Source organism: Perognathus longimembris, chromosome 26 (assembly GCF_023159225.1).
Source record: "Perognathus longimembris pacificus isolate PPM17 chromosome 26, ASM2315922v1, whole genome shotgun sequence".
Classification (NCBI taxonomy): Eukaryota; Metazoa; Chordata; class Mammalia; order Rodentia; family Heteromyidae; genus Perognathus; species Perognathus longimembris.
Window position 1 is genome coordinate 496,412 of NC_063186.1, and position 24,822 is coordinate 521,233.

The 24,822-nt window shown below is 40.5% G+C and overlaps 1 protein-coding gene across 4 annotated transcripts in view; it reads right to left on the reverse strand.

The window, feature by feature from the left end:
* Tsc22d2 (TSC22 domain family member 2) overlaps window positions 1–16,155 on the reverse strand; it is a 31,099-nt gene extending 14,944 nt beyond the window's left edge. For 2 of the 4 annotated variants that reach the window (XR_007209245.1, XM_048334891.1), the window contains exons 1-2: window positions 14,644–16,155; window positions 6,347–6,418 (exon numbers count right to left, since the gene is read on the reverse strand). Coding sequence is in view for 3 of the 4 variants with exons in the window: in XM_048334891.1 (XP_048190848.1) it covers window positions 6,347–6,418; window positions 14,644–15,923 (1,352 nt within the window). In the remaining variant the exon portion in view is untranslated. The remainder of the gene's footprint in view (window positions 1–6,346; window positions 6,419–14,643) is intronic. The other 2 variants (XM_048334888.1, XM_048334889.1) reach the window with 2 other exon arrangements.
* Window positions 16,156–24,822: the final 8,667 nt, after the last annotated feature.

Below are 24,822 nucleotides of genomic sequence, written 5' to 3' on the forward strand. Positions count from 1 at the left end.
CATGGACTTTCATTTCAAGCCATCAGGAATACTTATCCGTGAAGAGTCAAGTAGAAATGGAACCAATTACAGGTTTAAGATTATGATCCAGAAATGATTACTTAACACCATATAACCTGGTATAGACAGTTTTATAGTCCTATAAAATGGCATTTCAGATCTATTGTTTGGTCCACATCCACATGAGTTTCTAGACTCTAGCACAGATGGCTGGATCTATATGAATCATTTAAATGCTTAAGACAGCATTCAACTTTTATTCCTACTTTATCAATAAGTCAGTACTACCCAATTATTAATGTTGACGGTAAAAAATTTATGTGCTTTATGTTATGTAAAAGATATCCTATTCAGCAGTCGCCCTACTGCTCATAAACATGGGAAATGAAGGAAACTGGCAGGAGGAAGGTTTAGTAGTGGCAAAAATAACAAGATTATCTTAAATTTATTGAAGAAAGCTTTCAATTGTGCATCTATTTTAATTCCTGAAGAATAACATCATTTTTTTGTCTTAAATAAGAATGTACACCAGTTGCCAGTAAGCCACAGAAAAGGCAACCCATGTTTGGGTATAGTTTTACCTAAATAAAATGATATAATGGGTAAAAAGAAGGGGAAAGAAAGAAGCCATCACTGAGAAATGTAAATATGTACAAAGCTATAGAAAATTAAAAGACACAGCATTATAAGTGTATGAGCTGGATATATTACAGATTTTTAGCTTTTAGTGGAATTTTTCTATGGTGATTTATACATCTTTCCAAATGTAATCTCACAACACATTTAACTTCAATAAAAATCATGCTCCTTATAAAAAATCACCCGGTGAAGGCAAAAATCCATATGGTGAAAAAAATGTTTAAAAGTTGTGGTTCTTTCATTAACACATTACCACCAAAGGTGGTAACATGTGGTAAACAGCATGTGTTTGGGTACTAGAGGATACATTCATATACTAAGTAAAGTAAATGCTTCCTGAAATATTCAGCAGTAATACTGGTAATCCATTTGTCTGCAAGGATTTAATCAACTGGTTCCTGAAAGGGCAAATTGCTTGATCCTCTGTTAAAGTGCTTGCCAACAAATCACACTGTTATGGTAAATGACTGGAAAGCCTTCAGGAAACAGATTTAAGCCAGCCAAATAAAGCACTTTCTATGATGTATTAAAAAACAAAAAATCTTTAAAGATGTGTACATTATACAAATGTATGGTAAGTCTGTCAATTCTTATTAAAAGGCTAAAATACAACAAATTTATGATGATTTACAATTCCAAGTAATTACTTGAGAAGTGGCATGCTATTTTAATAATCCTGTGCTCTTCCTTTTTATTTTTTAAAGGTACTGGGGATTGGACACAGCAGGGCCTCATACCTGCTAGGCAAGTGTTTTACCACTAAGCTACATTCCTAGCCTGGTACTTACTATTAATAGCTTAGTTTGACACAAAATTTCACTTTCAAGTACAAACCTTTCTTCCTTCATTTCCTTTTCTAAAAAAAAAAAAAAAATAGGTCCTTGAACTTAGTACCTGATGCTCACTGGCTAGTACTCTACCAACTAAACCATGCCTCCAACTCCATTTCCTCCTGAAAAAAAAAAAAAAATCAATAAAACCCTAAAAATTCTGTAAGACTATCCACTAATAATATTTAGCTCTATTTTGACCATGGTGTTAAAAATGTTTATTATACTATTCGGAGAAATTCTATAATAAAAAATGCTATTGAAGGGTAAAAACAATGTTTTTAAATGAACAAAGTAAGAACAACCCTACATGCCCCCAATGATTTATACACTGTTGCTCTACATATTATGATAGTCAAGATAAAAAAAATCAGTCCAAATGTACCCAGTAGAATAACACTAGAAAGACAGTATATTCCAAGTAAGAATTTATATTCCAAGAATGAATTTAAATCATTAGTCTTTCTGGAGGTTTTTCCATAGTAAGGTCCTGATCACTGAAAGCTATTGAATTTTACTAATTTCCATTTCTTTTAGTACTTACAGGAGCTGACACACCTTTGGGAATTCAGTGCTTCCTTGCTCTTGGCTGGCACTTTATCACAGAAGTCACACTCTCAGCCTGGCACTTCACTGGTTAAGTGGAGATAGAATCTCATGAACTTTTCTTTCTGGGCTGGCTTTGAACCTAGATCATCTGATCTCAGCCTCCTGAGTGGCTATGATTACAGTCATGAGCCACCAGGACCCCTCAACATCAGCTGAGTCAAGTATCTAATTTTTGTGATTCTTATTTAAATTTATTCTGGACTACCACACAAAAGTAAAAATTTTTGGTCTTACCTCTCAGGACCACTTAAAATAGGGAAACCCTTTTAAATCAAATGTCTATAGTTTAGGAGTGTATTTCCAAAGGCTACAGTCATCCCTTAATGTCCACCGGGAACTGATTTCCAGGGGCTTCCTGGGGTACGAAAATCCACAGATGTTCAAGCTGTTTAAGTAAATAGTACTGTATACCTCAAATAATCTCTAGATTACTAACACTTAATGTGATGTAAGTACTTGCTATACTGCATTGTTTAGGTAATAATGACAAAAAAAAGTCTCTACATATTCAGTACAGATGCAACCTTCCTTTTTTTCTCTCTACCCCCTCCCATGGTGAGGAAGGAACACAAGGCCCTACACATGCTAAGCAAGCACAATGCCACAGAGACATATCCCTAATGTCAGATGTAACTTCAAAGGAGAAAGTATTTTGGGTGCTGGTGGCTCACACCTATAATCCTAGCTACTCAGAAGGCTAAGATCTAAGGATAAAGTATGAAGCCAGCCTGGCAGATAATTGCAAGAAACTCAAAACTAGAGGTAATGCTCAAGTGTATCAAGTGTCAGTTTTGAGTGGGGGGGAAAAAGCATTTTTCCACTGAGGCTGTCAGAATCCAAGGATGTGAAACCTGCGGATTGAAGGGTTGACTATAATTTATAACACAGTCAAACATCAAAATACTTTAGTGAAATCCCCAGGTAGCTTTATAGAACTCTGCAGGTATGGATCTCCAAGAGTTTTATGTGGCCTTTCACTAAAATCTAACAACCTATATTCACTCACTACATTGGAGAACAATTTCATAACCATACATTATAGCTTTTAGAGATCTGAGTTCAGCTGTCCATGCCTATAATCTGGCTATCCTAAGGCTAAAATCTGAGAATCATGGTGTGAAGTCAGCCAGGACAGTGGAATCTGAAAAAACTATTATCTCTTAACTAGTAAAAAGTGCAAAGGGGAGATATGGCTCAAGTGGTAGAGTGCCAGCCAGGAGTTTGAAAAAGCCAAATGAGAGCAAAAGTTAAAGGCCCAGTAGCCCCCTCCCTCCTCCGCCAATGGAATTCAGATCAACTACTATGCAGAACCATACAGATATTTTCACACACAATACCAAGTGGAAGAAATAAATGGTAAAACTACTTATATAATATACTTAAAAAGTTAGGGCAGGGAAAGGAGACTGGTCATGAAGAAGGTTTATAGTACCCCACACTGTTTGCACAGGTGTTTTCAGTTTAAGATGTATATTTATGAAGGGTGTATGTTTCTGATACTAGCTACATTTCATTTTGTTTCACCACTCAAAAGTTGGATTAACTACATTATGGAACATGCCTTACAATTCAATTTACCAAGTATTGGTTAATGATGGACCTACACTTTCTTAAAGGATGACCAAAGCAAATTAGTTCATATTAGTCATGGTACTTTAAGAGCTTACTTTTTGACTTCTCCCCTTTAAACAATGAAATCTTTTGAGAGTGAGAGAGACTGATTGGAATACATTGCATGCATGCATGGAAATGTCCTAATGAAACTCCTCCTTTGTACAACTAATGCATACTAATAAAAAAATCTCAGTGATCAATAATAGCAAATACTGGGCTGGGGATATGGCCTAGTGGCAAGAGTGCTTGCCTCATATACATGAGGCCCTGGGTTCGATTCCCCAGCACCACATATACAGAAAATGGCCAGAAATGGCGCTGTGGCTCAAGTGGCAGAGTGCTAGCCTTGAGCAAAAAGAAGCCAGGGACAGTGCTCAGGCCCTGAGTCCAAGCCCCAGGACTGGCAAAAAAAAAAATAAATAAATAAATAATAGGAAATACTGTTTTTTCTAACAAAATACTTTAGGTTATTTAAGAATGTTTTTAATCCAATAATTTTCATATATATGTATATAACTAGCTTGTATCACAGTAATTTTCAAACTAGAGGTAATCAGATCTAAGTAAATACTGTGAATTTTTTTAACAGAAAGCACTTAGCAAAAGATTCAGCATAAACTAACACATTTATTTCAATAACCCATGTCTACTATTTTATTATTGTTTAAATAGTGGTGCTCCCATAAAGAACTAGTATTCAAGAGGATGGTGTACAGTCATGCAATTTCTTCATAAAGACAAAAACACTGTAGTGCTTTAATAAGGTACGTTCTTATAGGCTATCTGACTCCTGCCTTTACTCAACAAAAGATTGTCTCAAGTACCTTACTGACCTGTTATTTAGGAGAGGGTAAAATTGATAAAATGAAAAACTCCTAATGCGACCCTGACTAAGATAGGTTTCTTGGGAAGGTGGGAGAAAAATGGAGGAGGTGGTAACAAGTTTGACAAGAAATGTACTCACTACCTTACTTATGCTTTAAAGCCTCTGGTACATCACCTTGACAAGATTAAATTAAAAAAAAAAAAAGATAGGTTTCTTAACTAATCCTATATAGATTTAGTGAAGCGACAAAGCCAAGAATTAGGGCTGGGAATGTGGCTTAATGGTAGAGTGCATGAACACATTACAGGTAAGTACTCAGTAACTTCTCTGGTTTTATACCACAGGCTCTGAGAAACTATTTTAAGTTGCCTCATGTTTGATATCTTGCAACTCGTGAAAGTAAGCTGTCAAAAATAAAATATATTGAAAATTACTTTCACAGTGTTATTTTTCCCTGTCCTACAAGAATAAGGCATACTCCACCTCCAGCATAGTTATTTGGTTAACTATCTGAATGATTAAACTTTCATGTTTGTTTCATGCCATAGTTTAATGTAACAATTTACATTGCTTTAGCCAAATTATTTAAAAGCTGATTTTATAAAAAGTACTATAAACTTTAAAACTTTGCATTCTAAAAGTTGACTGTTTTAAAACATTGTTTTGTTAACTAAGGAACACACCACCTAAAAGATACTTTGAAAAGTATCTTTAGATAGCACACACAAGCAAATCAAGCCTAAAAATGAGAAGTTTTACCATTTCTAGGCAATGTAGAGCATGTCTTAATATGACAATGTGCATGCACTTTGCAACACTCTTTTTTTCTGACAGAAGAGATGAGGTTGAGTCCATGGGTATTATCCAAAACTATGCCAGAAGATACAAATGCGTTGCCAGGCAGTTGAATCTAACAACAAGCTTTGTGTGAATCATAAAAATAATTAGTTAGAGCTTAACTGCTACTACTCAAACACAGAATGGAGTGCTAATATTCAGCAAAATAATTGGAGAGCATACACTACTTAAAATGTGTGTTAAGCAGAAAGATAAACCAAAGTATCTTTTGCCAAAAATTCAAGATTTCATTCTAATTGTGTGTGTGTGCGTGTGTGTGTGTGTGTGTGTGTGTGTGTGCATGCCAGTATTGGGGTTTGAATGAAAGGCCTCACACTCGTTGGGCTTTTTTGCCCAAGGCTGGTGTTCTACCATTTGAACCACAGCCCCACTTCTGGCTTTACACTGGTTAAATGGAGATAAAAGTCTCGGGGACTTTTCGGTCCAGGCTGGTTTGGAACTGCAATCCTTAGATCTCAGCCTCTTAAGAGTAGCTAGGATTAGGATTACAGGCATAAGCCACCAGTGCTTGGCCTTTATTCTATATTTTTAAAAGTAAAAAACAGGATCTGTACAATATCTCTGTGAGAAAGAAAACTTTTAGCAATGTAAATCTAGTCAATTCTAGCAAACACACTGGGTGATAAAAAATCTCATAAAAATAATGACTTTTCATCTTTCAACTTTTAATTTTTAGATATTTTTCCTTTATACAGAAATCATATAAACAAGAAAAAAATTAAAGTGAATGTGGTCAATTTTGTACTTTTGCATTAAAATATACTAGGTAAACTGTTATTTCATATTGATAGAATATGTAAGTACTCTTAAAGAAACATACTTAAGATTGTCCTTTTGGTTTATTTTGCTGCTTTTCCCATGCTAGGTATCATGTGATCTTTTCCCCCTTAAAATAACAAAGCTCAGTCTTATGCAAAGCGATTCATGCATACACTTTTGCATGTATGCATTCCAGATTAAGTATTCATACCTATCCCAGAGGCTCTTTGATTCCTGAAACGTGTTCAAATGGAACGCTTGGTAGAAAGCAGTTGAAGGATTCCTGTGAGATCCAAGAATCAAATGGAAATGAGATTGAGAATGTACAGTAAAAATCACTATTTTTAAAAAAGGAAGTTTATATCTTAATACAGTATAACTGCTTTAATAAAAAAGGTGAGACTTTGTAAGAGTGCTTAAAACAACACTTTGAAGGAAACTAAAAACACACAACATTCAATAGACACCAATAATTGAAAACTAAAGTTCTAAAAGAGTATCAGATAAAAGCCTAGCATCAATTGTGTGTACACACAAACAGCTTATCAATACTACATTGGATGAAAACACTTCTAAAAATATCTAGTAGTTTAACAAAGCTGTTGTAAAAAACTACAATATCTATCAAGGAAGCTGTGCTAAAAGTGAGAAGAGTTTTATAATGAACAATGAAGAGTTCTTTCTAGTTTCTTTCATTAGTACAATGTACCTCTATTCACCATACGGATCATCCATTTCTTTTTTTTTTTTTTGCCAGTCCTGGGGCTTGAACTCTGAGTCTGCGTGCTGTCCCTAAGCTTTTGTGCTCAAGGCTAGCACTCTTATCACTTGAGTCACAGATCTACTTCTAGCTTTTTGTGGTTAACTGGAGATGAGTCTTATGGACATTCCTGCCCAGGTTGGCTTCCAACCATGATCCTCAGATCTCAACTTCCTGAGTAGCTAGGATTACAGGCACGAGCCACTCCCGTGCCCAGCGGATCACCCATTCCTAAGAACCCTAGAAACAACTGCCAAAAGCTAACACACGGAATCTTAATTGCAAATCTGGGCAAGCTCTCAATATACAACTCAGGAGTAGTTTCTCCAGGAACAAAACACAAAACACAACAACAAAAAACCCAAAGGGGAGAGAGGGAAAGAGGTGACAAAATGTACTTATTACCTGAGTTACTTAAATGTAACTCCCCTCTTTATCTCCTTTATGATAATAAAAGAAAAACAAACCCAAACCTCAGGGTCTCACATTTACTAGGCAGGAACCAGGCTGCACTGCAACCTTTTGTGCTGGTTAAGATTCCCAGAGCCTGGGATCCTAATTAATATTTCCCACTGTAGCTGGGATGACAGGCACATTCCACCACTCAGTGTCTTCTGTTCAGTCTTGGAACTTTGTCTCTTCCTCCTCCACTGGTCTTAAACCTCAATCCTGCTAAGTAGGTGTAAGATTACAGATGAGAGCCATTGGGGCTCAAAAAGCCCAGTTCAAGGAACAAAAACTTTTGACCTGCTTGCTTCCTAATAGTTTGCTCTCCTTGCTTCAGCCTAGATCTATAGCCTCCTTCACCACCAACCTCAACTTCTGGGAAGCAGACAAATACTTTCATATCAGTTTTAATAATCTTTGACCCATGCTTTAGCCAAATAGCAGTAGCTAAGAATACATGCTCATTCATTTTGTCTGGTAGGATAGTGAACAATTGAGAGTATGTCTAGGAGAGTCAATGCTCAATACCTATTTTATACACAAAATGAAATTTACATACAACTGCCATTTTGAAGTCCTAATAAATGCCTTCAGCTTACAGAAGTATCAGTACAAATAAAAGTATTTACAAAGTTTACTGAAATAAAGTATCAATGATTATCATGACAAAAACTTGCAAAAAATCCCAATTTTGAAACTTACACTGAGACAATTTTTTAAAGTTCAGTTTCTAACAACTAACTTATTTTTAAGAGGCATTTTTAATTCCAATCAGTAGATACCTCTTAGGTATTCCAGAAAAGGCTCAGAACCAGAGTATCACCAAAGTAGCTCTTTGGTAAGTGTTCTTTAATAATGTCTACTCATTTTCCCTCTGTAATTCCTTTCTATTCTTTTAACTCTTTCTTAAAACTTTTCTCTTAAATTAGGTCTAAGGAATCAAAAATACGTATTAGCATCTGCTAATCTGTAGAGTAACTTTTTTTCAAGCAACTTTTTTCACTGCACACAGAAATGGTCTGCAAAAATCAAATGAAAATCAAATAAACCAACTGGCTTTTTATTTAAACCAGGCCTAAGACAGACACGTGGCTCAAATGGTAGAACACCTGCCTAGCAAGACCAATTGATGAGTTCAATTCCGCAGTATGGAAGAAAAAAAAAAGTCTCGTCCAGGACCATATAGTAACTTGTTTGATAGCTTTCAAGTTCAAATGGAATAAGTCAAAGAGAATGGTAGAAAATAGAAAATAGTGGAGAAAACTTGGAAGTTATTCTCTGTCTGGAATTAAGACTTCACTGAGGAGTAATCAAAACTAAGTATATTTAGAAGGACTACATTTTTTTAAAAGAGCTCAAGATTTCTTAACTTTGGAAATGTAAATATATAATGTGAAGTGAATTCATCAACCAAATAAATTGGCTTCAAATGAAGTCATGACTTGCAATGAAATTCCAGGTTTTGGGTTTCTGTGTTTTGTTTTTTTTAGTGTAAATCTGTTTCTTATAAATCAAATGTAAAGTGAAAAAAAAGAAGATATATGTAGTTAACAGTAAACCTAGGGAAGTAAAAAAGAAAACACAAGAAATGAATTTAATAGTCTTTAAATATGTGAGAATACATTGATATTACAAAGCTGACAAATAAACCACTTCTTCGCACATATTCTCCAAATGAAGAAAGCATTGAGAGTTAAACAATCTGAAGATTATGGAAATTTTAATGTCTACATTCTAAGGATAAAAAATTTAGTTTTATGAGCAGTTTGGAGCAGTGGATTTAGCCTAATAGAAAAGCACCTGACTAACACTAACAGTGTTAAGACCCTGGGTTTGATACCCAGCAGAATAAAGGAAAAATAAGGAGTTTTATTCATTTCTAGAATATTTCAACTGGATGTAATCTACAAATTAGAAGGGTTGTACAGCAAATATCACCAATGATTAGTTTGAAAATATCCAAAAGGAGTCAAGTCTGCACAAATTAGCTAATTAAGAACTTCAAGGGAGTGTAGGAAAAGAGCCATTTGCGTTTGTGAACATTACTTGAGTTTTAGAAAGGCATAAAAATTTAGAGAATTAGAGACCTAGGAAAAACTCTGTTAATAGGATAATATCAGTTACATTCTATGATACCTGAAAACACTAATAACTGACTTTTCTGTATGAGCTGGTACTGAGGCTTGAACTCAGGGTCTCATTCTCTTGCTTGGCTTTTTCACTCAAGGCTGGTGCTAACACTGGGGGTTAATTGGAGAAGAGTCTCTTGGGACTTTTCTGCCCAAGCTGGCTTCAAACTGAGATTCTCAGATCCCAACCTTCTTAGTAGCTATGGTGACAGGTGTGAGCCACCAGTGGTCTGTCATGAAATGCAATTTTGAAACAAATTTGCAAACAGCTTAAATATTCATATAAGCTACCATTTTAAGTAATGAGCCAGTGAAGCAATTCTTAGAATTCTATTTTATTTCAGCCACCTAAATGAAAATGCTATTTTCTTATTTGAGGACATATAAATTTCCTAGAAAATGAAAGTAGTACATCAGAAAGTGACAAAAAGCATATGCTATGTCTACTTGCTTTGAAAAGATCTTCAGGTAACTTTAGTAGGCAAGAGGGAGAGAAAAGCCCCAAATACACACACACACACACACACCCTACACTTCAAAACTAAATGAATAAAGAGAAAGGTATGTGAGTCCTAAACTCAACGAATACCTCTTTCATTATATCAAAACTGAACTTTTAGAAATCAGGGAAACACAATAAGAGAATCAGAAAAGGCCATCCCCAATATTATTTGGGATTAGAAAGGATTAGAATATTCTTGTTTGTATTTTTGTTGTTTTTTTAAACTGTATTCCTTTTGTCTTTCTTTTTTGGTACTGGGGATCAAACCCAGGACATGTTGCACTTGCTAGGCAAGTACTTTGCCACTGAGCTACACACTCCAGCCCTAAAAGTATTCTTTAGATAGAGAGACATGATATAATACACTAGTGGCTACAGTGACTTCCTTCCCCCATCACTGTCTACCAAGCACTAATGCAAAACCTCTTAAACTCTGGGAACATAAGAACAAAAAGAAAAAGCACTACTGGCTTTGGGGTGGGACTTGAATGCTCAGAGCCTCAGTTTCCTTAATCCACTAGAAAATAAAGAAGAAAACACTTCCTTACAGGTTGTTGAAAAGATCATATAAAGGGCTGATATAAGTTTGGTTTGTGTTTAATGTAGGGTTATAGCTTCAAGTTGTGCTGTATGCTTAAGTTTACATCTCAGTGTACCAAACTATTTAGTGCATTCCATGGAATGAGAATTTTGATTTGGAGACTCTGCTCTCCCTAATGTATTCCCTCAACAACTTTATCACAAGATTTTAAATTAAAACAATTATCACTGAAGGGAGTACTGATATGACTGTAAGATAGCTAACACCTTAAAATAAAAGCTTCAATAAAGACCCTTAATGGCAACCATACACTTACTAAGAAAATCTAGATACACCATACTTAAGCCCTTCACTAATTTTTGCAAATTAATCAAATCATTGTTCAAATATAACACATTCATACTCTTTTATATCACTACTCAAGCTGCTTTTCTCTCAGCTTGCAAAGTATGTTACCAGTGATCCTTTTAAGATTCAGTTTGAGTTAGCTTCAGAAATGATGAGCAAATTCTGAGAGCAGAAACTGGGTGGTTGGAGAACACAGGTGGCAAAGAAGCTTCCAATTTATTCTGCTTTATATATCTTGATTTTTCTTTTGTGATACGATAGGTACCAGTAAATCCAGTATCATACCATTTCCAAATCAGTGCCATCAGAAGTCTTGAAGAATAAACAGACTGGTGGTAACATCTATTCTCAGGTTGTAGAGTACATATATTCCCTCATCCCCAATCTTTTTTATAAAATGACTTCTTATAAAAATGGCTTAGCTCAAAGATTTGTGATTTTATATATTCTTTCCCCCTAAGGGGCAAACACCAAGTTACTAATTACTTGGATCCTGGAGACATAGTTTAGATGGTAGAGTTGCTGGCCTAATCACTCTGGGCATTCAATCCCCAGTACCAAAATATATAAATAGTTACTTGGAATATGTACTATCCACATATAGACCCCTTTTCAAAAAATAAATTCATAAGCTGTTCTTTAGCCTACACTCACTAATCCACAAAATTTCGACAGTATGTAAGCTTCTGAGGGGACACTTCAAGTAAGAACTTTCATTTAGGGAAAAATAAATGTGTATTTACTACATGCAGTTAAGACTTTCATGTAACATAGCTCTAAAAAAGTAACTCTTACAGTAGTAGAGATAGCTCTGCCTCCTGATGTACCTTTACACAATCCTTTCATTTAAATGTCAAGTAAAAAATAGAACTCCACAGATGTGTGAGTCCATGCATGCATAAGTGCACAAATTATGCATCATTTATATTTGTGTAATTTGTATTATGTGTAATTTATACACATATTTATATTTACAGCACATACCAAGACACACCACTTAAAGAGTCATCAGTAATCATGAGGAAACTACACTAATAAAGGCCTTAACAAGTTATATGCCACTGAGGGATCCTTTCAGTAAGGTTTCAGCAGTCAGTTGGGCAGCAGTTGACAGTTGACAATTGTAGCCATTCATAGGAGTTCCTGGAATGTGCCTACAGAGGTCACACTGGTCAGATATCTATAGAAAGCAATCTGAACTGTGCTCCTTTCAGGGCCAGGAACATTTTCTACCTCCTCCAATCGATATACAGTAATAGCTGTTAAATGTGAAAGTAGACTGAACAAATCTTGTAATGTTCACTATTTGTAGTGAATTACTTTACAAACCATCATTATATATTTTCAACCATCGTATCCATCTGTTTACAGAAAATCAATTTCTAACCACAGACTTTTCTAGTGAAAATGGCTATAAGAATCTTGTATCAACTTCATGGTAATTAATATCCAAGAGTCAAGGCAATGACAACTGAATATGAAACTACCAGCACTTCTGAAGGTATAATATTAAGATAATATAAAATCTCCATGTTCCTTCTTTTTCTCAAAAACTAAGGTTGTTTACTGAAGCCCCTCCATTGGAAAAAAAAAAAACACTTTATTTGTAAATATTTCTGTAGCAGCTGAATTTGACAACCTATTTACAAAATTTAAAAGTCATAGTTTAGTCACGACCTCTCCAAACTTTTGTTTTAGGATTTGAATGACTAAAGAAAGAAAACCTGTCACATTAAAACTGAGGTTTCTAGTTTAGTACTATTTTCCCAAAAATACTTGTGTTGGTAATTTAAATATAGGCCTGGAAGTTATTGAATGCAAGTGTAAAACCTTAGAATAAGCCTTCTCTTTTACAAAGGCTTTCCATTTAAAAAAGCAAGTCACACTATTTCTACTTAATGGATTCATTCCTTCACCAGGTATGTTGGTCCAGTGATTAAAACTGTCAAATGTGTAAGATTACATCTTGGAAACTAATGTAAAAAGGCAAAGAAAGACTAACAAAAACTAGAAATGCAAATTTGGTAAGGACTGCAGATTTTAAAAGACGGGTGAGCACGAGAAGGGCCACATTTAAAATGAGAATACATATACACTAAAACTCTTGCACTGGATTAACTGCTGCAACTGATAAGAACAACGATACAGTAGTATCTGTACTTCAACCATTCGTGTATGGAAAAGAGATTTTTGACATTACCAACTTTAAATACTGTAAGAGAAACTAGGGCATCTTTGAGATGATGCCCTAATGAATATGCTTCAGGGTTTCCATCTGTCAACAGATGTCTCTACTTTATGCCACACTGTATTAAAGTGGTGAGGACTATAATCACATATGCTGTGTAAACTAAAGTAGGTGCGATAAGGGGAAAATGTGTTCATTTATAGGAGTTCATGTATTAGGTAAAGAGGGGAGGCTGAGAAACCAGTGATTTCTTGACTTGAAGAGATCAGGATTAGAAAGGTAAGCAAAAGGTTAATTACCAACTTAAAAACAATTGGCTTCTGGCAGCTAGCAGGGAAGATGACTGTTCACTATGATCAAAGGTGAAAAAATAAACTCAATCTTCATTTCATGGGTGTCCCCATTGTGAAAATGGGACACCTATAAAGGCAGAGGGATTTTTTCTGAGTGGCTTGTGCAATCAGTTTTTTTTATGTGGTAGTCCCATCAATATTAAAATTTCTCTGTGACTAGCTAACCTCACTTATGGAAAGGTAGTGTGTATTCTAAAAACTCCGCACAAGCAATTCACCCACAGAAAAAGATGAACTCTGAATTACAAAAAGTGGAGATGAGTTTCAGTGAGGTATAACTGAAATACAAGGCCAATTAGAAATGAAAAGAATGTGAAGGGTCTAAGAAACATAGTTAGAAAAAGTTTCAACATCTCATTGTACATACCAATTCTAGAAACCCATACATATTCTTGGTATTTTAACTTACCTAAAATTCACCTCTCCAAAGCCCCAGCAAACAGATGTCTAATAATAAAAGTATCTGAAATCTTCTCTGTAATTTTTAAATGTAGTTTTACAACGCTGTAATGTCATTTTTTTTTTACAAAAATCTATCCTATTTGTATTTGTCAAACCTCCATGTGGTATTTCCTTAAATACCACTAAAGTCCTAACCAAACATAAGCTGTTGTAGGAAAAAAAATGGTGCAGCAATACATTAATTTTCGCTGAAGCCATTAAAGGAAGCATTCTAATTTCAAAGACTACCCTTTTTACTCTGTTAAACAACTTCACGCCTCCCTTTCCTGGTGGAGGATAAGAACATCTTTCCAATAAGTATTTTGCTTAAACCACCACCACCCTGAAAACCAGCCCTTGGGAAGCCTCTATGACCAGGCTGAACTAAACCTGGTCTTTAAGGCCAGATTTGAAGGAGATCTTACATGAGTTTTCTTCCTTTTTATAAACTAGTAGGAGGGCCTTTGGGTTTTCTGGACTAGTTTCAGTCTCAGCCTCCTTCCAAAATCAATCTGACAAAACTCTACCATCCCTGTGCTCAAGCCTGGCAGATATCTAAGAAGCAGTCGCTCTTAGAGCAGCAACCACTTTCCACCTCTAAGTTCTGAACCCTGATCTGGGACCCACAGCTCTGAATCGCGTCTCGCAGCGCTTCCCAATCCAATCCCGTGCTTTAGGAAAGCTGCGCCAAGGCCGAGTCAACACTCTGCCCAGAGACCTGAAGTCGACGCCTCGGACCCCGCCGCCCCCCAGCGCCAGGCCCGGTCAGCACTGCGCAGCAGAGACAGGGCTTGCGTACCTGTCCTCATCGCCGTCCACCGGAATAGCGATGCCGAACACCGAGCCGGCCAGGCTGTTCACGGGTGTCAGCTGCATGGTCTGGGCCGGGGAATCGGCCGCGGGCGCGTTTTCAGCCAGGAGAGAGAGCGGTGGTTGAGGTAGGGGTTCGGACTTTCTTCGAGCGTCGTCCGCGGGCCCGGCCAGGGGCTGAGTCTGGAACTGGCTAAGGTCGGCCTGCGGTAGACTGGTGGGCGCGCTGTGAGTGCCCGGCGCCTGGGCGAGGCTGGCGCCGCGGCCGGCTGGCGCGAGGCCGCCGGGCTGTGAAGGCCGGCCCGGGGGCGCGGGGGCATTTGGCATGGTGACGGAGGCGGTGGGCACGCCGGGCACGCTCGGGGCGGGTCCGGCTGCAGGCACGGTGCTGGGCAGTCCGGGCGCCGCAGCGGGCAGCCCCCCGGACGGCAGGAACCCCCCGCCCCCCGCCGCCCCGGCCTCCCCGGGCAGGGAAGACGCGGCGGCGGCGGCGGGCGGCGCGGGGCCGGGCGACGGCCGGCCCGCCACGTGCTGCGGCGGCGGCCGGTAGTCACTCGGGCCGGAGGAGGGCGGCGCAGCCGGCGGGTAGGCGGCCGGCGGCAGGGGTAGGCTCCCGGGGGCCGGGGCCGCGCCCGCGGATTCCAGCGGGGCGACGTCCGCGCCCGAGTCGGGCCCGCGCGCGCCGGGCCCCGCGGCCAGCACCACCACCACCGAGCCCCCGGTGGCGCCCAGGCCGCTGTCGCGCTCGGCGGCCGGCTCGATGGCGCCGGCGTGGCGGATGCAGTCGGCGGAGCGGGCCAGCACGCTGCCGTCGGCGTCCCGCTCGTAGTACTCCACGCACGTCCAGCGGCCGCGCCGGTAGGGCTCCCCGCTGCCGTGGTCCAGCTTGATCACGCGGAAGCGCGAGCTGCAGGCGGCGGCGGCGGCGGCGGGCGGCGGCGGGGCCGCAGCAGGGGCGGGGGCCGGGGCTGGCGCCGCGCCGCGCCCCGCGGGCCCGTCGGGCGGCAGGTTCGGGGACACGGCGCCCGGCGTCTCCGCCTCGCCCACGTTGTTGAGCGTCTCCTCCGACGAGCTGCGCTCGCACGCCTCCTCGGGGCCGAAGTCGGTGGCGCGGGACACGTCGAAGATCTCGGAGGACACGTCCTCGGTGCGAGACTCGTCCGGGTCGTCCAGGCTCTCGGTGTCCTCGGCCAGGCTGGAGGCCGCCTGCGCCGTGGTGACGCTGGTGATCTGGAAGCAGCTCTTCTTCTTGGCCGGCATCTTGGACATGGTGCGCGGGGCCGGGGCGGCGGCCCGCGGGGCCGGGTGCGGGGCGGGCCGCGCTCACGGGCGGCGGCGGGCGCGGGCCGTGGGCTGACACATCCTCCGCCGCGGCCGGCGGCCTGGGCGGCTCGGTCCGCCCCGCCCCGCCCCGCTCGGGGACGGAGAGCGGCTCCGCGCCGGGGCCCCCGCGCGGGGAGCGGGGCCGCGGCCTCCCGGCCCGGCTCTATCCGGAGTGCGGCCGCGGGGCCATGCCGGCCGCGCCGGAGGAAGCCCGGCCCGCGCCGGGGGCGGGCGGGAGGCCCGGGCCCCTCACGGAGCCGCCCGGCGGCAGCGGGCCCCCTGGCGGCTCGCGGCGAGCGAGGGGCGGCGGGCGGACGCGGGCGGGCGAGCCGGGGCGCCCGGGCTGCGAGAGCGAGCGGTGGCGGCGGCCTGGGCTCCTCCTCCGGGCGCCGGCTCGCTGGGCCTGGAGAAACTGAAATTCAAACTGCTGAGGCGGCGGCCGCAGCGCCCTCCCCTCCGCCAAGATGGGGCCGCACGGGCCGCGCCAGGGATGCTGGGAGGAGCGGCCGCAGCCCCGCAGCCGCCGCCGCCGCTGACTAAAATGCCGCCGCTGCCGCAGCGGCCGCCCGCGCCGCCGCCGCCACCGCCGCCGCTCCGTGACGCGCCGGCGTCGTGACGTCACCGCCCCGCCCTCCGGCCCCGCGCGGAGCGTGCGCGCGGGGGTGTGGCGGGGGCGGGGCCGCGGAGGCGCGTGTCGGGCTTTCGATCGAATTGTTTGAATTTGAATCCCACGCCGAGGGTTCGCGGCGGGCTGTGGGCCGGGCCACGCCGCGAAGGTCTCCTCCGCCCCGGTGCGTGCACCCACCGCGGAGACGCGGCGCCCCGAGGCCTCGCCGCCGCCGCGGGCTGAGGGACGCCGCCCTCCCGGGGCCCGCGCGCACTCAGCGCAGCCTCGGCCTAGGCAAAATCCTCAGGAAGCGTCGGCGAAAATTAAGATCTGAGGCCCGCCGCCGCTTCGGAAACCAGCCCGGAGCGTTCCGCTCAGCCCTCTCCTCTCCGTGGACCAGAGACACTTGTGACCCGAGAGGAGCCGCGGGGATTAAAACTCGCGCGGCGGTGTGGGCCTGCCGGCGTACTTGAGAGCGAGCGAGCGGCTCTGCCCGCGCGGTAGGAAGTTGGGTCCCGCGAGCCCCGGCCGCCGAGCGCGGGCCGGACGTGAAATCACAGCCCCGACCTTCCGGGGACGCCAAGGGACGCCTTCGGCCTCGGCCGGGGCGGAGACCGCTAGCGGAATGCCTCCTTGCTGAGTCTGTAATCTCAGTAAGTTTTCCCGCAGAAAATTGGGCCAGCTGCGTACATCTGATGTAGATGTGTGACCGTTTAATTTTAAATCGGCTTACCGCCCGGTAACACTGGTTATCAGTCGGCGGTGGTGACTGGGTGAAGCGCTGGTGGGATGCCCGATTGTTGCTTTGCATTGTGTTATTCCGTAAACCATAAACGTTCTTATGTATTCATTTATTTATTCTAGGTCCTGGGGCTTGAACTCAGGGCGAGTAGTTTATTGTAAGAGTCTCACAGACTTTCTTGCCTGGCTGGCTTTGAACCGTGATCTTGGGATCTCAGCCCCCAGAGTAGCTAGGTTTACAGGCCTGAGACATTAGTGCCTGGTTTTTTTGTTTTGTTTTGTTTTGTTTGTTTTTGGCTAGCCCTGAGGCTTGCACTCGGTGCATTTTTTGTTTTGGTCAAGGCTGGTGCTCTGCCACTTGAACTGCAGCTCCATTTCTGGCTTTTTGGATGCTTAATAAGAGTCTCACCAACTTTCCTGCCCAGTTTGTCAATCCTCAGCTCTCAGCCTCCTGAGTTGCCCTTGTTACTGTTGTTGTTTTTTTTTTTGTAGTACTGGGGTTTGAATGAAGGACCCTGCTAGGCAGGGTTTCTACTATGCAAGCCATGTCACCAGCTCATTTTCTCTTGTTAGTTTTGAGGGTTTTTTTATTAGCATACATTAGTTGTATGAAGGGAGTTGCATTGTGTCATTGCCACACAATCCCAATCAACCTCAACCCCTCAAATGCACGTTACATTTAAGATAACAGTGGTACATTAAACAGTCCAAGATAGAGATTATGCAATTGTACTTTCAGATAAAAATTAAGCAGCTTATTAACCTAACAGAAGGAACATGTTAGCATTAATGCTGCAGTCAGACAGTGACATTTATTGTACTTTTGTACATTCCTTTGTGTGTGTGGTTGGGATTGGACAGCCTGTATCCCAGCCCTCAAGTTTTTCTGCGGTTTAGAAATAGCTTGTGTTTATTTTCTGTCTTTATTACTAAATTTCTTATAAAAACACAAAATGGAGGCACTGTTTTCAGGTTCTAAAAAGCATTTGCTAGAAATAAATATCGGTTGTCTAAACAAGCAGTCTGTGATTTATTACTATGACTTTTCCTGGGGTTCCATTTCTGGAACAAGAATTATATTAATAAACTTTTGCACTGAGACCATCATATGATAGTATCCCAAAAGGAAAGTAAATGCAATAAAAAGAGGACTCAGCTAGTGAAAGTCCTTAAATACTTTTATAAAAGAAAACATAATTCTTTACTTGAGAATAAGCTGTTTGAGAATTTTCATATCCAAGAAAACTTACATTTGACACACTTAGAATTCAATGTACTATGGAACAAGATGTCTTCCAGTCCTTTTTCTGTAATGGTGAAGATTTCTTTGTGTCTCAAAGACCTTTGAGGTTCATGCAGAATAGGGTACTTTCAAAGAAAGAGATGTACTTTGAATAAGTATAATGTCCTATTACAGCCTTGCTTTATTCTGCCATTTAACTTGTAAGTATTGGTTGTGTGGCTCTGTCATCTCTGTTAAAGGCCATGGTGTGGGGCAACATGAGTAGAAAAAAATCTGTTCCTGACAATATTACCTTCTCTGTTATAGAGGCCATTGGGGATAAAACGAAAACAACCTACACTGCCTCATTGGAGACAGCAGGAGTAAGCTCTAGTTTTGTTAAACTTGTTTTGTCATTGCTGATAAACTCCCTTGATCCCTCAGTTTCCCCATTCCTAACAAGAAACAAACATTGCACAATGGGAAAAGGTGTTATGCTGCCCTAAACACTGAAAGAGTATAGGAAAAGAACAGAACTGATGCTGGGCACTGGTGGGTCACACCTGTAATCATGGCTGCTCAAGAGGTTGAGATCTGAGGATCGCAGTTCAAAGCTAGCCAGGCAAGAAAGCCAGTGAGGCTCTTACCTCCAATTAACTAACAGAAAGTTAAAAGTGGAGGTGTGGCTCAAGTGACAGAGTCCAAGCCTTGAGCAAAAAAAGTAACGGATAGCACCTAGGCCCTGAATTCAAGCCCCAGTACCACTGCAAAAAGAAAAGAAAAAAGTGGCATTTTGACATTTTTGATAGTAAAGGAAGTAACTCAGTGTGATACTATTGGCAACACTGTTTTCAATAGCATTTGTTAATTTATTTTAAAAAGTTTCTAGATATATGTGAGTGTAGTAGGGAGGGTGTGCGTGTGTACCAATCCTGAGACGTGAACTCAGGGCCTAGGCACTGGTCCCTGAGCTTTTTTGCTCAAGGCTTGTATTCTACCACTTGAGCCACAGCTCCACTTCTGGCTTTCTTGCTGGCTAAATGGAGCTAAGAATCTCATGGACTTTGCTGCCTGGGCTGTCTTTGAACTGTGATCCTCAGATCTCAGCCTCTTGAGTAGCTAGGAATACACAGGCATGAACAACCAGATATAAACAGCTATATATATATATATGATTTTATATGGAAGTCATAGTCTTGTCATGGATGAACTGGTTACTTGCAGATACTCAATGACATTCTTTTATGGAATGAGTCATCACTATCTTGTCTTTCTTGTATATATGAATTAGGTGTATACACAGGTATGATTATGTATAGCTTCAAGTAGTAATACACCTGTAAATTTAACTTGTAATTTACCACTTAAAAAAGAACACTGAAAGACATGGCTAATTTCTAAACTTCTGGGCTAACATTCCTTCTGCATGTTTCCATTATCAGTTTACAAAGCTTTTAGAAACTGATGTAACTGGATTTAGGAGTGAAGGATGGTTCAGGTATTCTTTGCTGATAATCTGAAGGTCACTGTAAACTGGCTGATAGAAGGGCTTTCTATCCATAGGAGCCGTAGGTTGAAAGGCACAGAGAGGACCTTGACTGGTTATTCCCAGCTCTTTTTCATTCCAAAACTACTAGCACTTTAGTTTCTGGACACTAGGAATCCTGAAAGTGTTTCTACTCAGTAAAAGCTCAGCCCATAACCTATGTTTGCATAAAGATTTGAGTGTTACTGAGAATGCTCCATATAATGAGCCTAATTCTTGGTAAATTATGTTCATTCCTCTCCTTCATTCTTGGAATCTTTCGAAGAGAAGGAAGCCACACTGGAGGAAAATCCAAAATCCAGATGAAAATGCCCTGGATTATAATCATGTCAATTTTAACCATCAGATCCCCAGTAATATTAACAGTATTTTTGACACACATTTGTGACACTTATTTGTAATGATTTGCTGGATATATATTTTTATCTTCAGATGCTTAGAATTTTTTAGCTTTCAACCCATGGTTTTTTTCTGACTTTGGCTTTGTAGTCTTTGTACACCTCAACTTTACTCAACAACTAATCTAGATATTTTTGTTTATAAGCATATCACTTTTGCCTGCTTATTGGCACTCCATCAATAGAATGTTTCTACTATCAAAGAAGAAAAAATAACCCTTACCACCAAAATGCATATTTTTAAGAATTATAAATTATGTGGTGATAAGTTGCTTATTCAAGCCTTTACCACTGAATTTCTTCAAGCTAAACTAACTACTATATTCCAAATTATTTTACATATTAATGCTTTATTTGAAGTATTTATTTTGGGATAAAAATGGTCATAGCAGCATCAAGCTTATGTTTGAATAACCACCTCCAAATAAATAAATAAATAAATACCAGCTCTGCTTGTTCATTCATTCAGCATATGTCTAGAAGTCTACAGCATGCTGGCACCTTTGTTGGATTTGGGGAAAAAACAGTTGGGAACTAGTCAAGAAAAAGGAATTCTTTGTTCCAATAGTTCTACATATACAGATATATATATGACTTACATGTGTGCTATTGTATGCATGTATCTATGCCGTGTCACAGGTAAGTAGGCCAGGCCTCCAGCCCTATGTCTGATATTTTAATAAAGCAAATGGAGACCAAGGAAATATAAGAACTCACATAGTCACAAGTATGAAGAAGAAAGAAGAAAAGAATGGCAAGTGGAGGGCAGTGTCCATTGGGTGGGCATCCCACAGTAGGAAGGCTTGGGGAGAAGCTGTGAGCTAAGGAGCATTCAAAGGAAGACAGCCAAGTACATTGACCCTGGGCTGCTTCTAGGCCAAGTGAAAGAGTGTGTGTTCTTGTTTTAAATGAAAAAGTAAACCACGGGAGGATTATTCACAGAGGATTAACTGATTTGTTTGTACTTTAAAGAAAACTTTGTCTTTTCCACTCAATGGCTTAAAATGTGTGTGTGTGTGTGTGTGTGTGTGTGTGAAAAATCTAGAGAAAACACCCTTATATCATCACAGGTATTGGGTTTTTGCTTGCTTGCTTGTTTGTTTGAGACAGGGTCTTGACTATCTTGTCCAGGCTGGCCTGGGACTCTCTATGTAGATCAGTCTGGCCTCAAACTAGTAATCCTCAGGGCAGAGATTAAAGGTGGACACCACAATTCCAAGCAGTAAGTTTCTTTTTATAGAGCTATAATATTTTTATGTCATACCAAAATAGTAGAAAAATTTGGTCATCCAGGATAATAGCTTTTTTGTAAAACAACTAGGTAAGTACCTGTAGGACAAACCTTTTTCTCAACAAAACTGTAACTCTAAGGGCAGAGATTTTGATTACTCTAGATAAAATTGAAATGACCTACTTAAACAGTGTAAAGGAAGCAACTTTGTTTAAATAATTATTAGATAAGTGTGATGGAACCACCTGACAAAGCACTTCCAACAAACAATTTATTTTAGCAAGGCTTAAGGCTGAGATTCACTTTTTTAAAAATGAGATAAAAATACACAAGAAAAAAATCTAAGGACACTGAAAAGTTCAAGGATACATATTTTGGTACTGGTGGGTTTTCTTTTAGAAATGATTCCTTTTTTCTTTGTAAGACACAATTGAGCACTGGGTGATTTCTGGTCTATTTCAAGGGCTATTTCTTTATCATCAAAGGGTATACTCTTTGGCTCTTATGGAGGAAAGCAGTAGTGCAAACACACTAAAAGGGATTGCATCTTTGTCAAATATCATCCTAAGTCTTTTAGTTTATTCTACAGCTTAATTGGGAAGCTTAGAAAAACCAATCCTATTATGATATAGCAACATCTAGTTATGGGTAGAAACATACTGCCCAGAAGTTGTAGTCCACCTCATTAATGAAGTTTCCTTGTAGTTGAGTTCTCTTTTCTAAAATCAAAACCAGCTGCTATGGTGCTGCTTGCCTGTATCCCAGCACTTAGGAAGCTGAAGTCAGAGGCTCAAAAGTTCAAGGCCACCTTGGACTACATAGTGAGAGACCTTGTCTCAAAACAATAAAGAAAAACAAAAATCAGAACCCATTTTGAAGATTGAACATTTTGGAGCATTTTATGAAACTTTTTGAAGTAGAGTATCAAGTAAAAATAAAATTGTTCTGTATCTTCAAAGAAAAATTATGTGTATGCATAGGAAAAGAATTTGGGGAGCAATGTGGGAGAATTTTAATAATGACTAACCCTGAGCCAAATGTTTTTCTTTTAGTTTAAAAACATTTTCCTATTTTTCTGTTATTTTTCACTTAAATGTATTAGTTTTATATATTTAAAATATATCCAGAGATTATAGTCTAAGTCAAAGTAACTTGTAAAGATATAAGAACAGTAAGAATACTTTTGATATATGACAAGTTAAGTTAGTATAGTTACTGAAATATGACAGATAACTTATATATGACATCCAAGCATAAATTGCTCCTGGAGAGTATTATATATTTAAGAGCCATCATAGACAATGTCATGACTCTGTGGGTGCATCAAACTAATTCTAATACAGAGAAACTTAAGAGTTGATTTACTAATAAAGGAATAGAGGAATTAGAAGGATAGAAAAATAATTAAAACAAGAACTGAAAGAAAATGAGATGGAAATATGTATAAATGAGCAATTTTTATAACATCTTACCATGTTTCAGCATCATGGAAGTGGACAAATGTGAATAAAGTCATGGAACACAGAATTCTCTGCAAAGGCAGATGCTTGCTTAAATATGTGTCTTGGAGAGAAAAAAAAGAATTATTAGGTCAAGGTAGTTTCTCGACCTCTTTTTTTCCTTTTCTTTTTTTTCTTAACCTCTTAATTGAGGTCTTTGATTCTTTCAAAAAATGTCATAAAGGGGCTGGGGATATGGCCTAGTGGCAAGAGTGCTTGCCTCCTATACATGAGGCCCTGGGTTCGATTCCCCAGCACCACATATACAGAAAACGGCCAGAAGTGGCACTGTGGCTCAAGTGGCAGAGTGCTAGCCTTGAGCAAGAAGAAGCCAGGGACAGTGCTCAGGCCCTGAGTCCAAGGCCCAGAACTGGCCAAAAAAAAAAAAAAAAAGTCATAAAATATGCAAGCTGTATGTTAGATTAAAAGCCTGAGACCACAGCATCTTTAGTGTTTTGTAGAAAATACAGCACTGAACTCATGATCAAGAATATATACATATTTATTTTTATATGTGTGTATATGTTACTTTGACGCTAGGCATTTTAAATCATATTTGTCTTAAGGAACATTGAATTACTTAAAATAATTAGAAACATAGGTAATTTAACATTTCCTCTACATAGAAAAAATAATAGAGCTGCTCTTAGGGGCAAAAAGTTCTTAGTTTAAAAATGTATACATATATATATGTATAGTAACAAACTACTAGGAAAAAAAGGCTATTTTAAAGTTAGATCTAAATACTACAGACCGATGAATACCTAGGTTCTACTTTTGAGATGTCTTTTATAGACTGTGGGTTTTGTGTCCATTTGTTGGGTTTGGCTGCCCTCATAAACATACTTGTTCTCATTAGAGTTTGGATTTCAGTGTGGGCCTGTTCTGCCATGGAACAAATGTCTTGCAGTATGGTACTAACTTTCCACTACATTCTGAGGCATTTGCAGCCCCAGACACAAAGAATTTATGGTTGGTGCATGAGATGGAACCACCACACATAGGAGGCCACATTTGAAAACACTTTTTTCCATAGTGCTAACACGTTTTTCAGTGCAATAGAACTCAGAAGAATCAAGTAATGAACAGAAATGAATCACTATTAAAACTTTTTTTTGGCGTAAAATGCCTACTGTTTCTAGTTGGTTGATAATTTTCATAGCAACTGTGGTATTTGGCACGTCCTAAACACCTTTGATTAAAAGCCTTCAGACCCTTTTGAAACAGCTCATTATACTCTGAAACATTTCAGAGAATCAGGGAGAATAATACACAAGTTTTGCTGATATTCTGTAGTTGTACAGGGCAACGGGTAGTCCTGTGGCAAATATTTAAAAAGCACTTACAAGATTTGTCAGTAATTCTTCAAAGTAGAAAGTTGAGTGGAAGGGGTAAGATTCAGAAGTATGGAAAGCCAATCCCCAAGTGAATTTTGTTAGAATCCCAAAAATGTTTTGTTCTCTTTTTTTGGGGGGGGCGGGGGGAGGTATAGGGATGAATGCTGGAGGGACAGTCTTGTCATGTAACCCCAAGCTGGCCTCACACTTACCTTGTGTCTCAGGCTTGAACCTGACTTCTTAATCCTGCCTCACCCAGCTTCA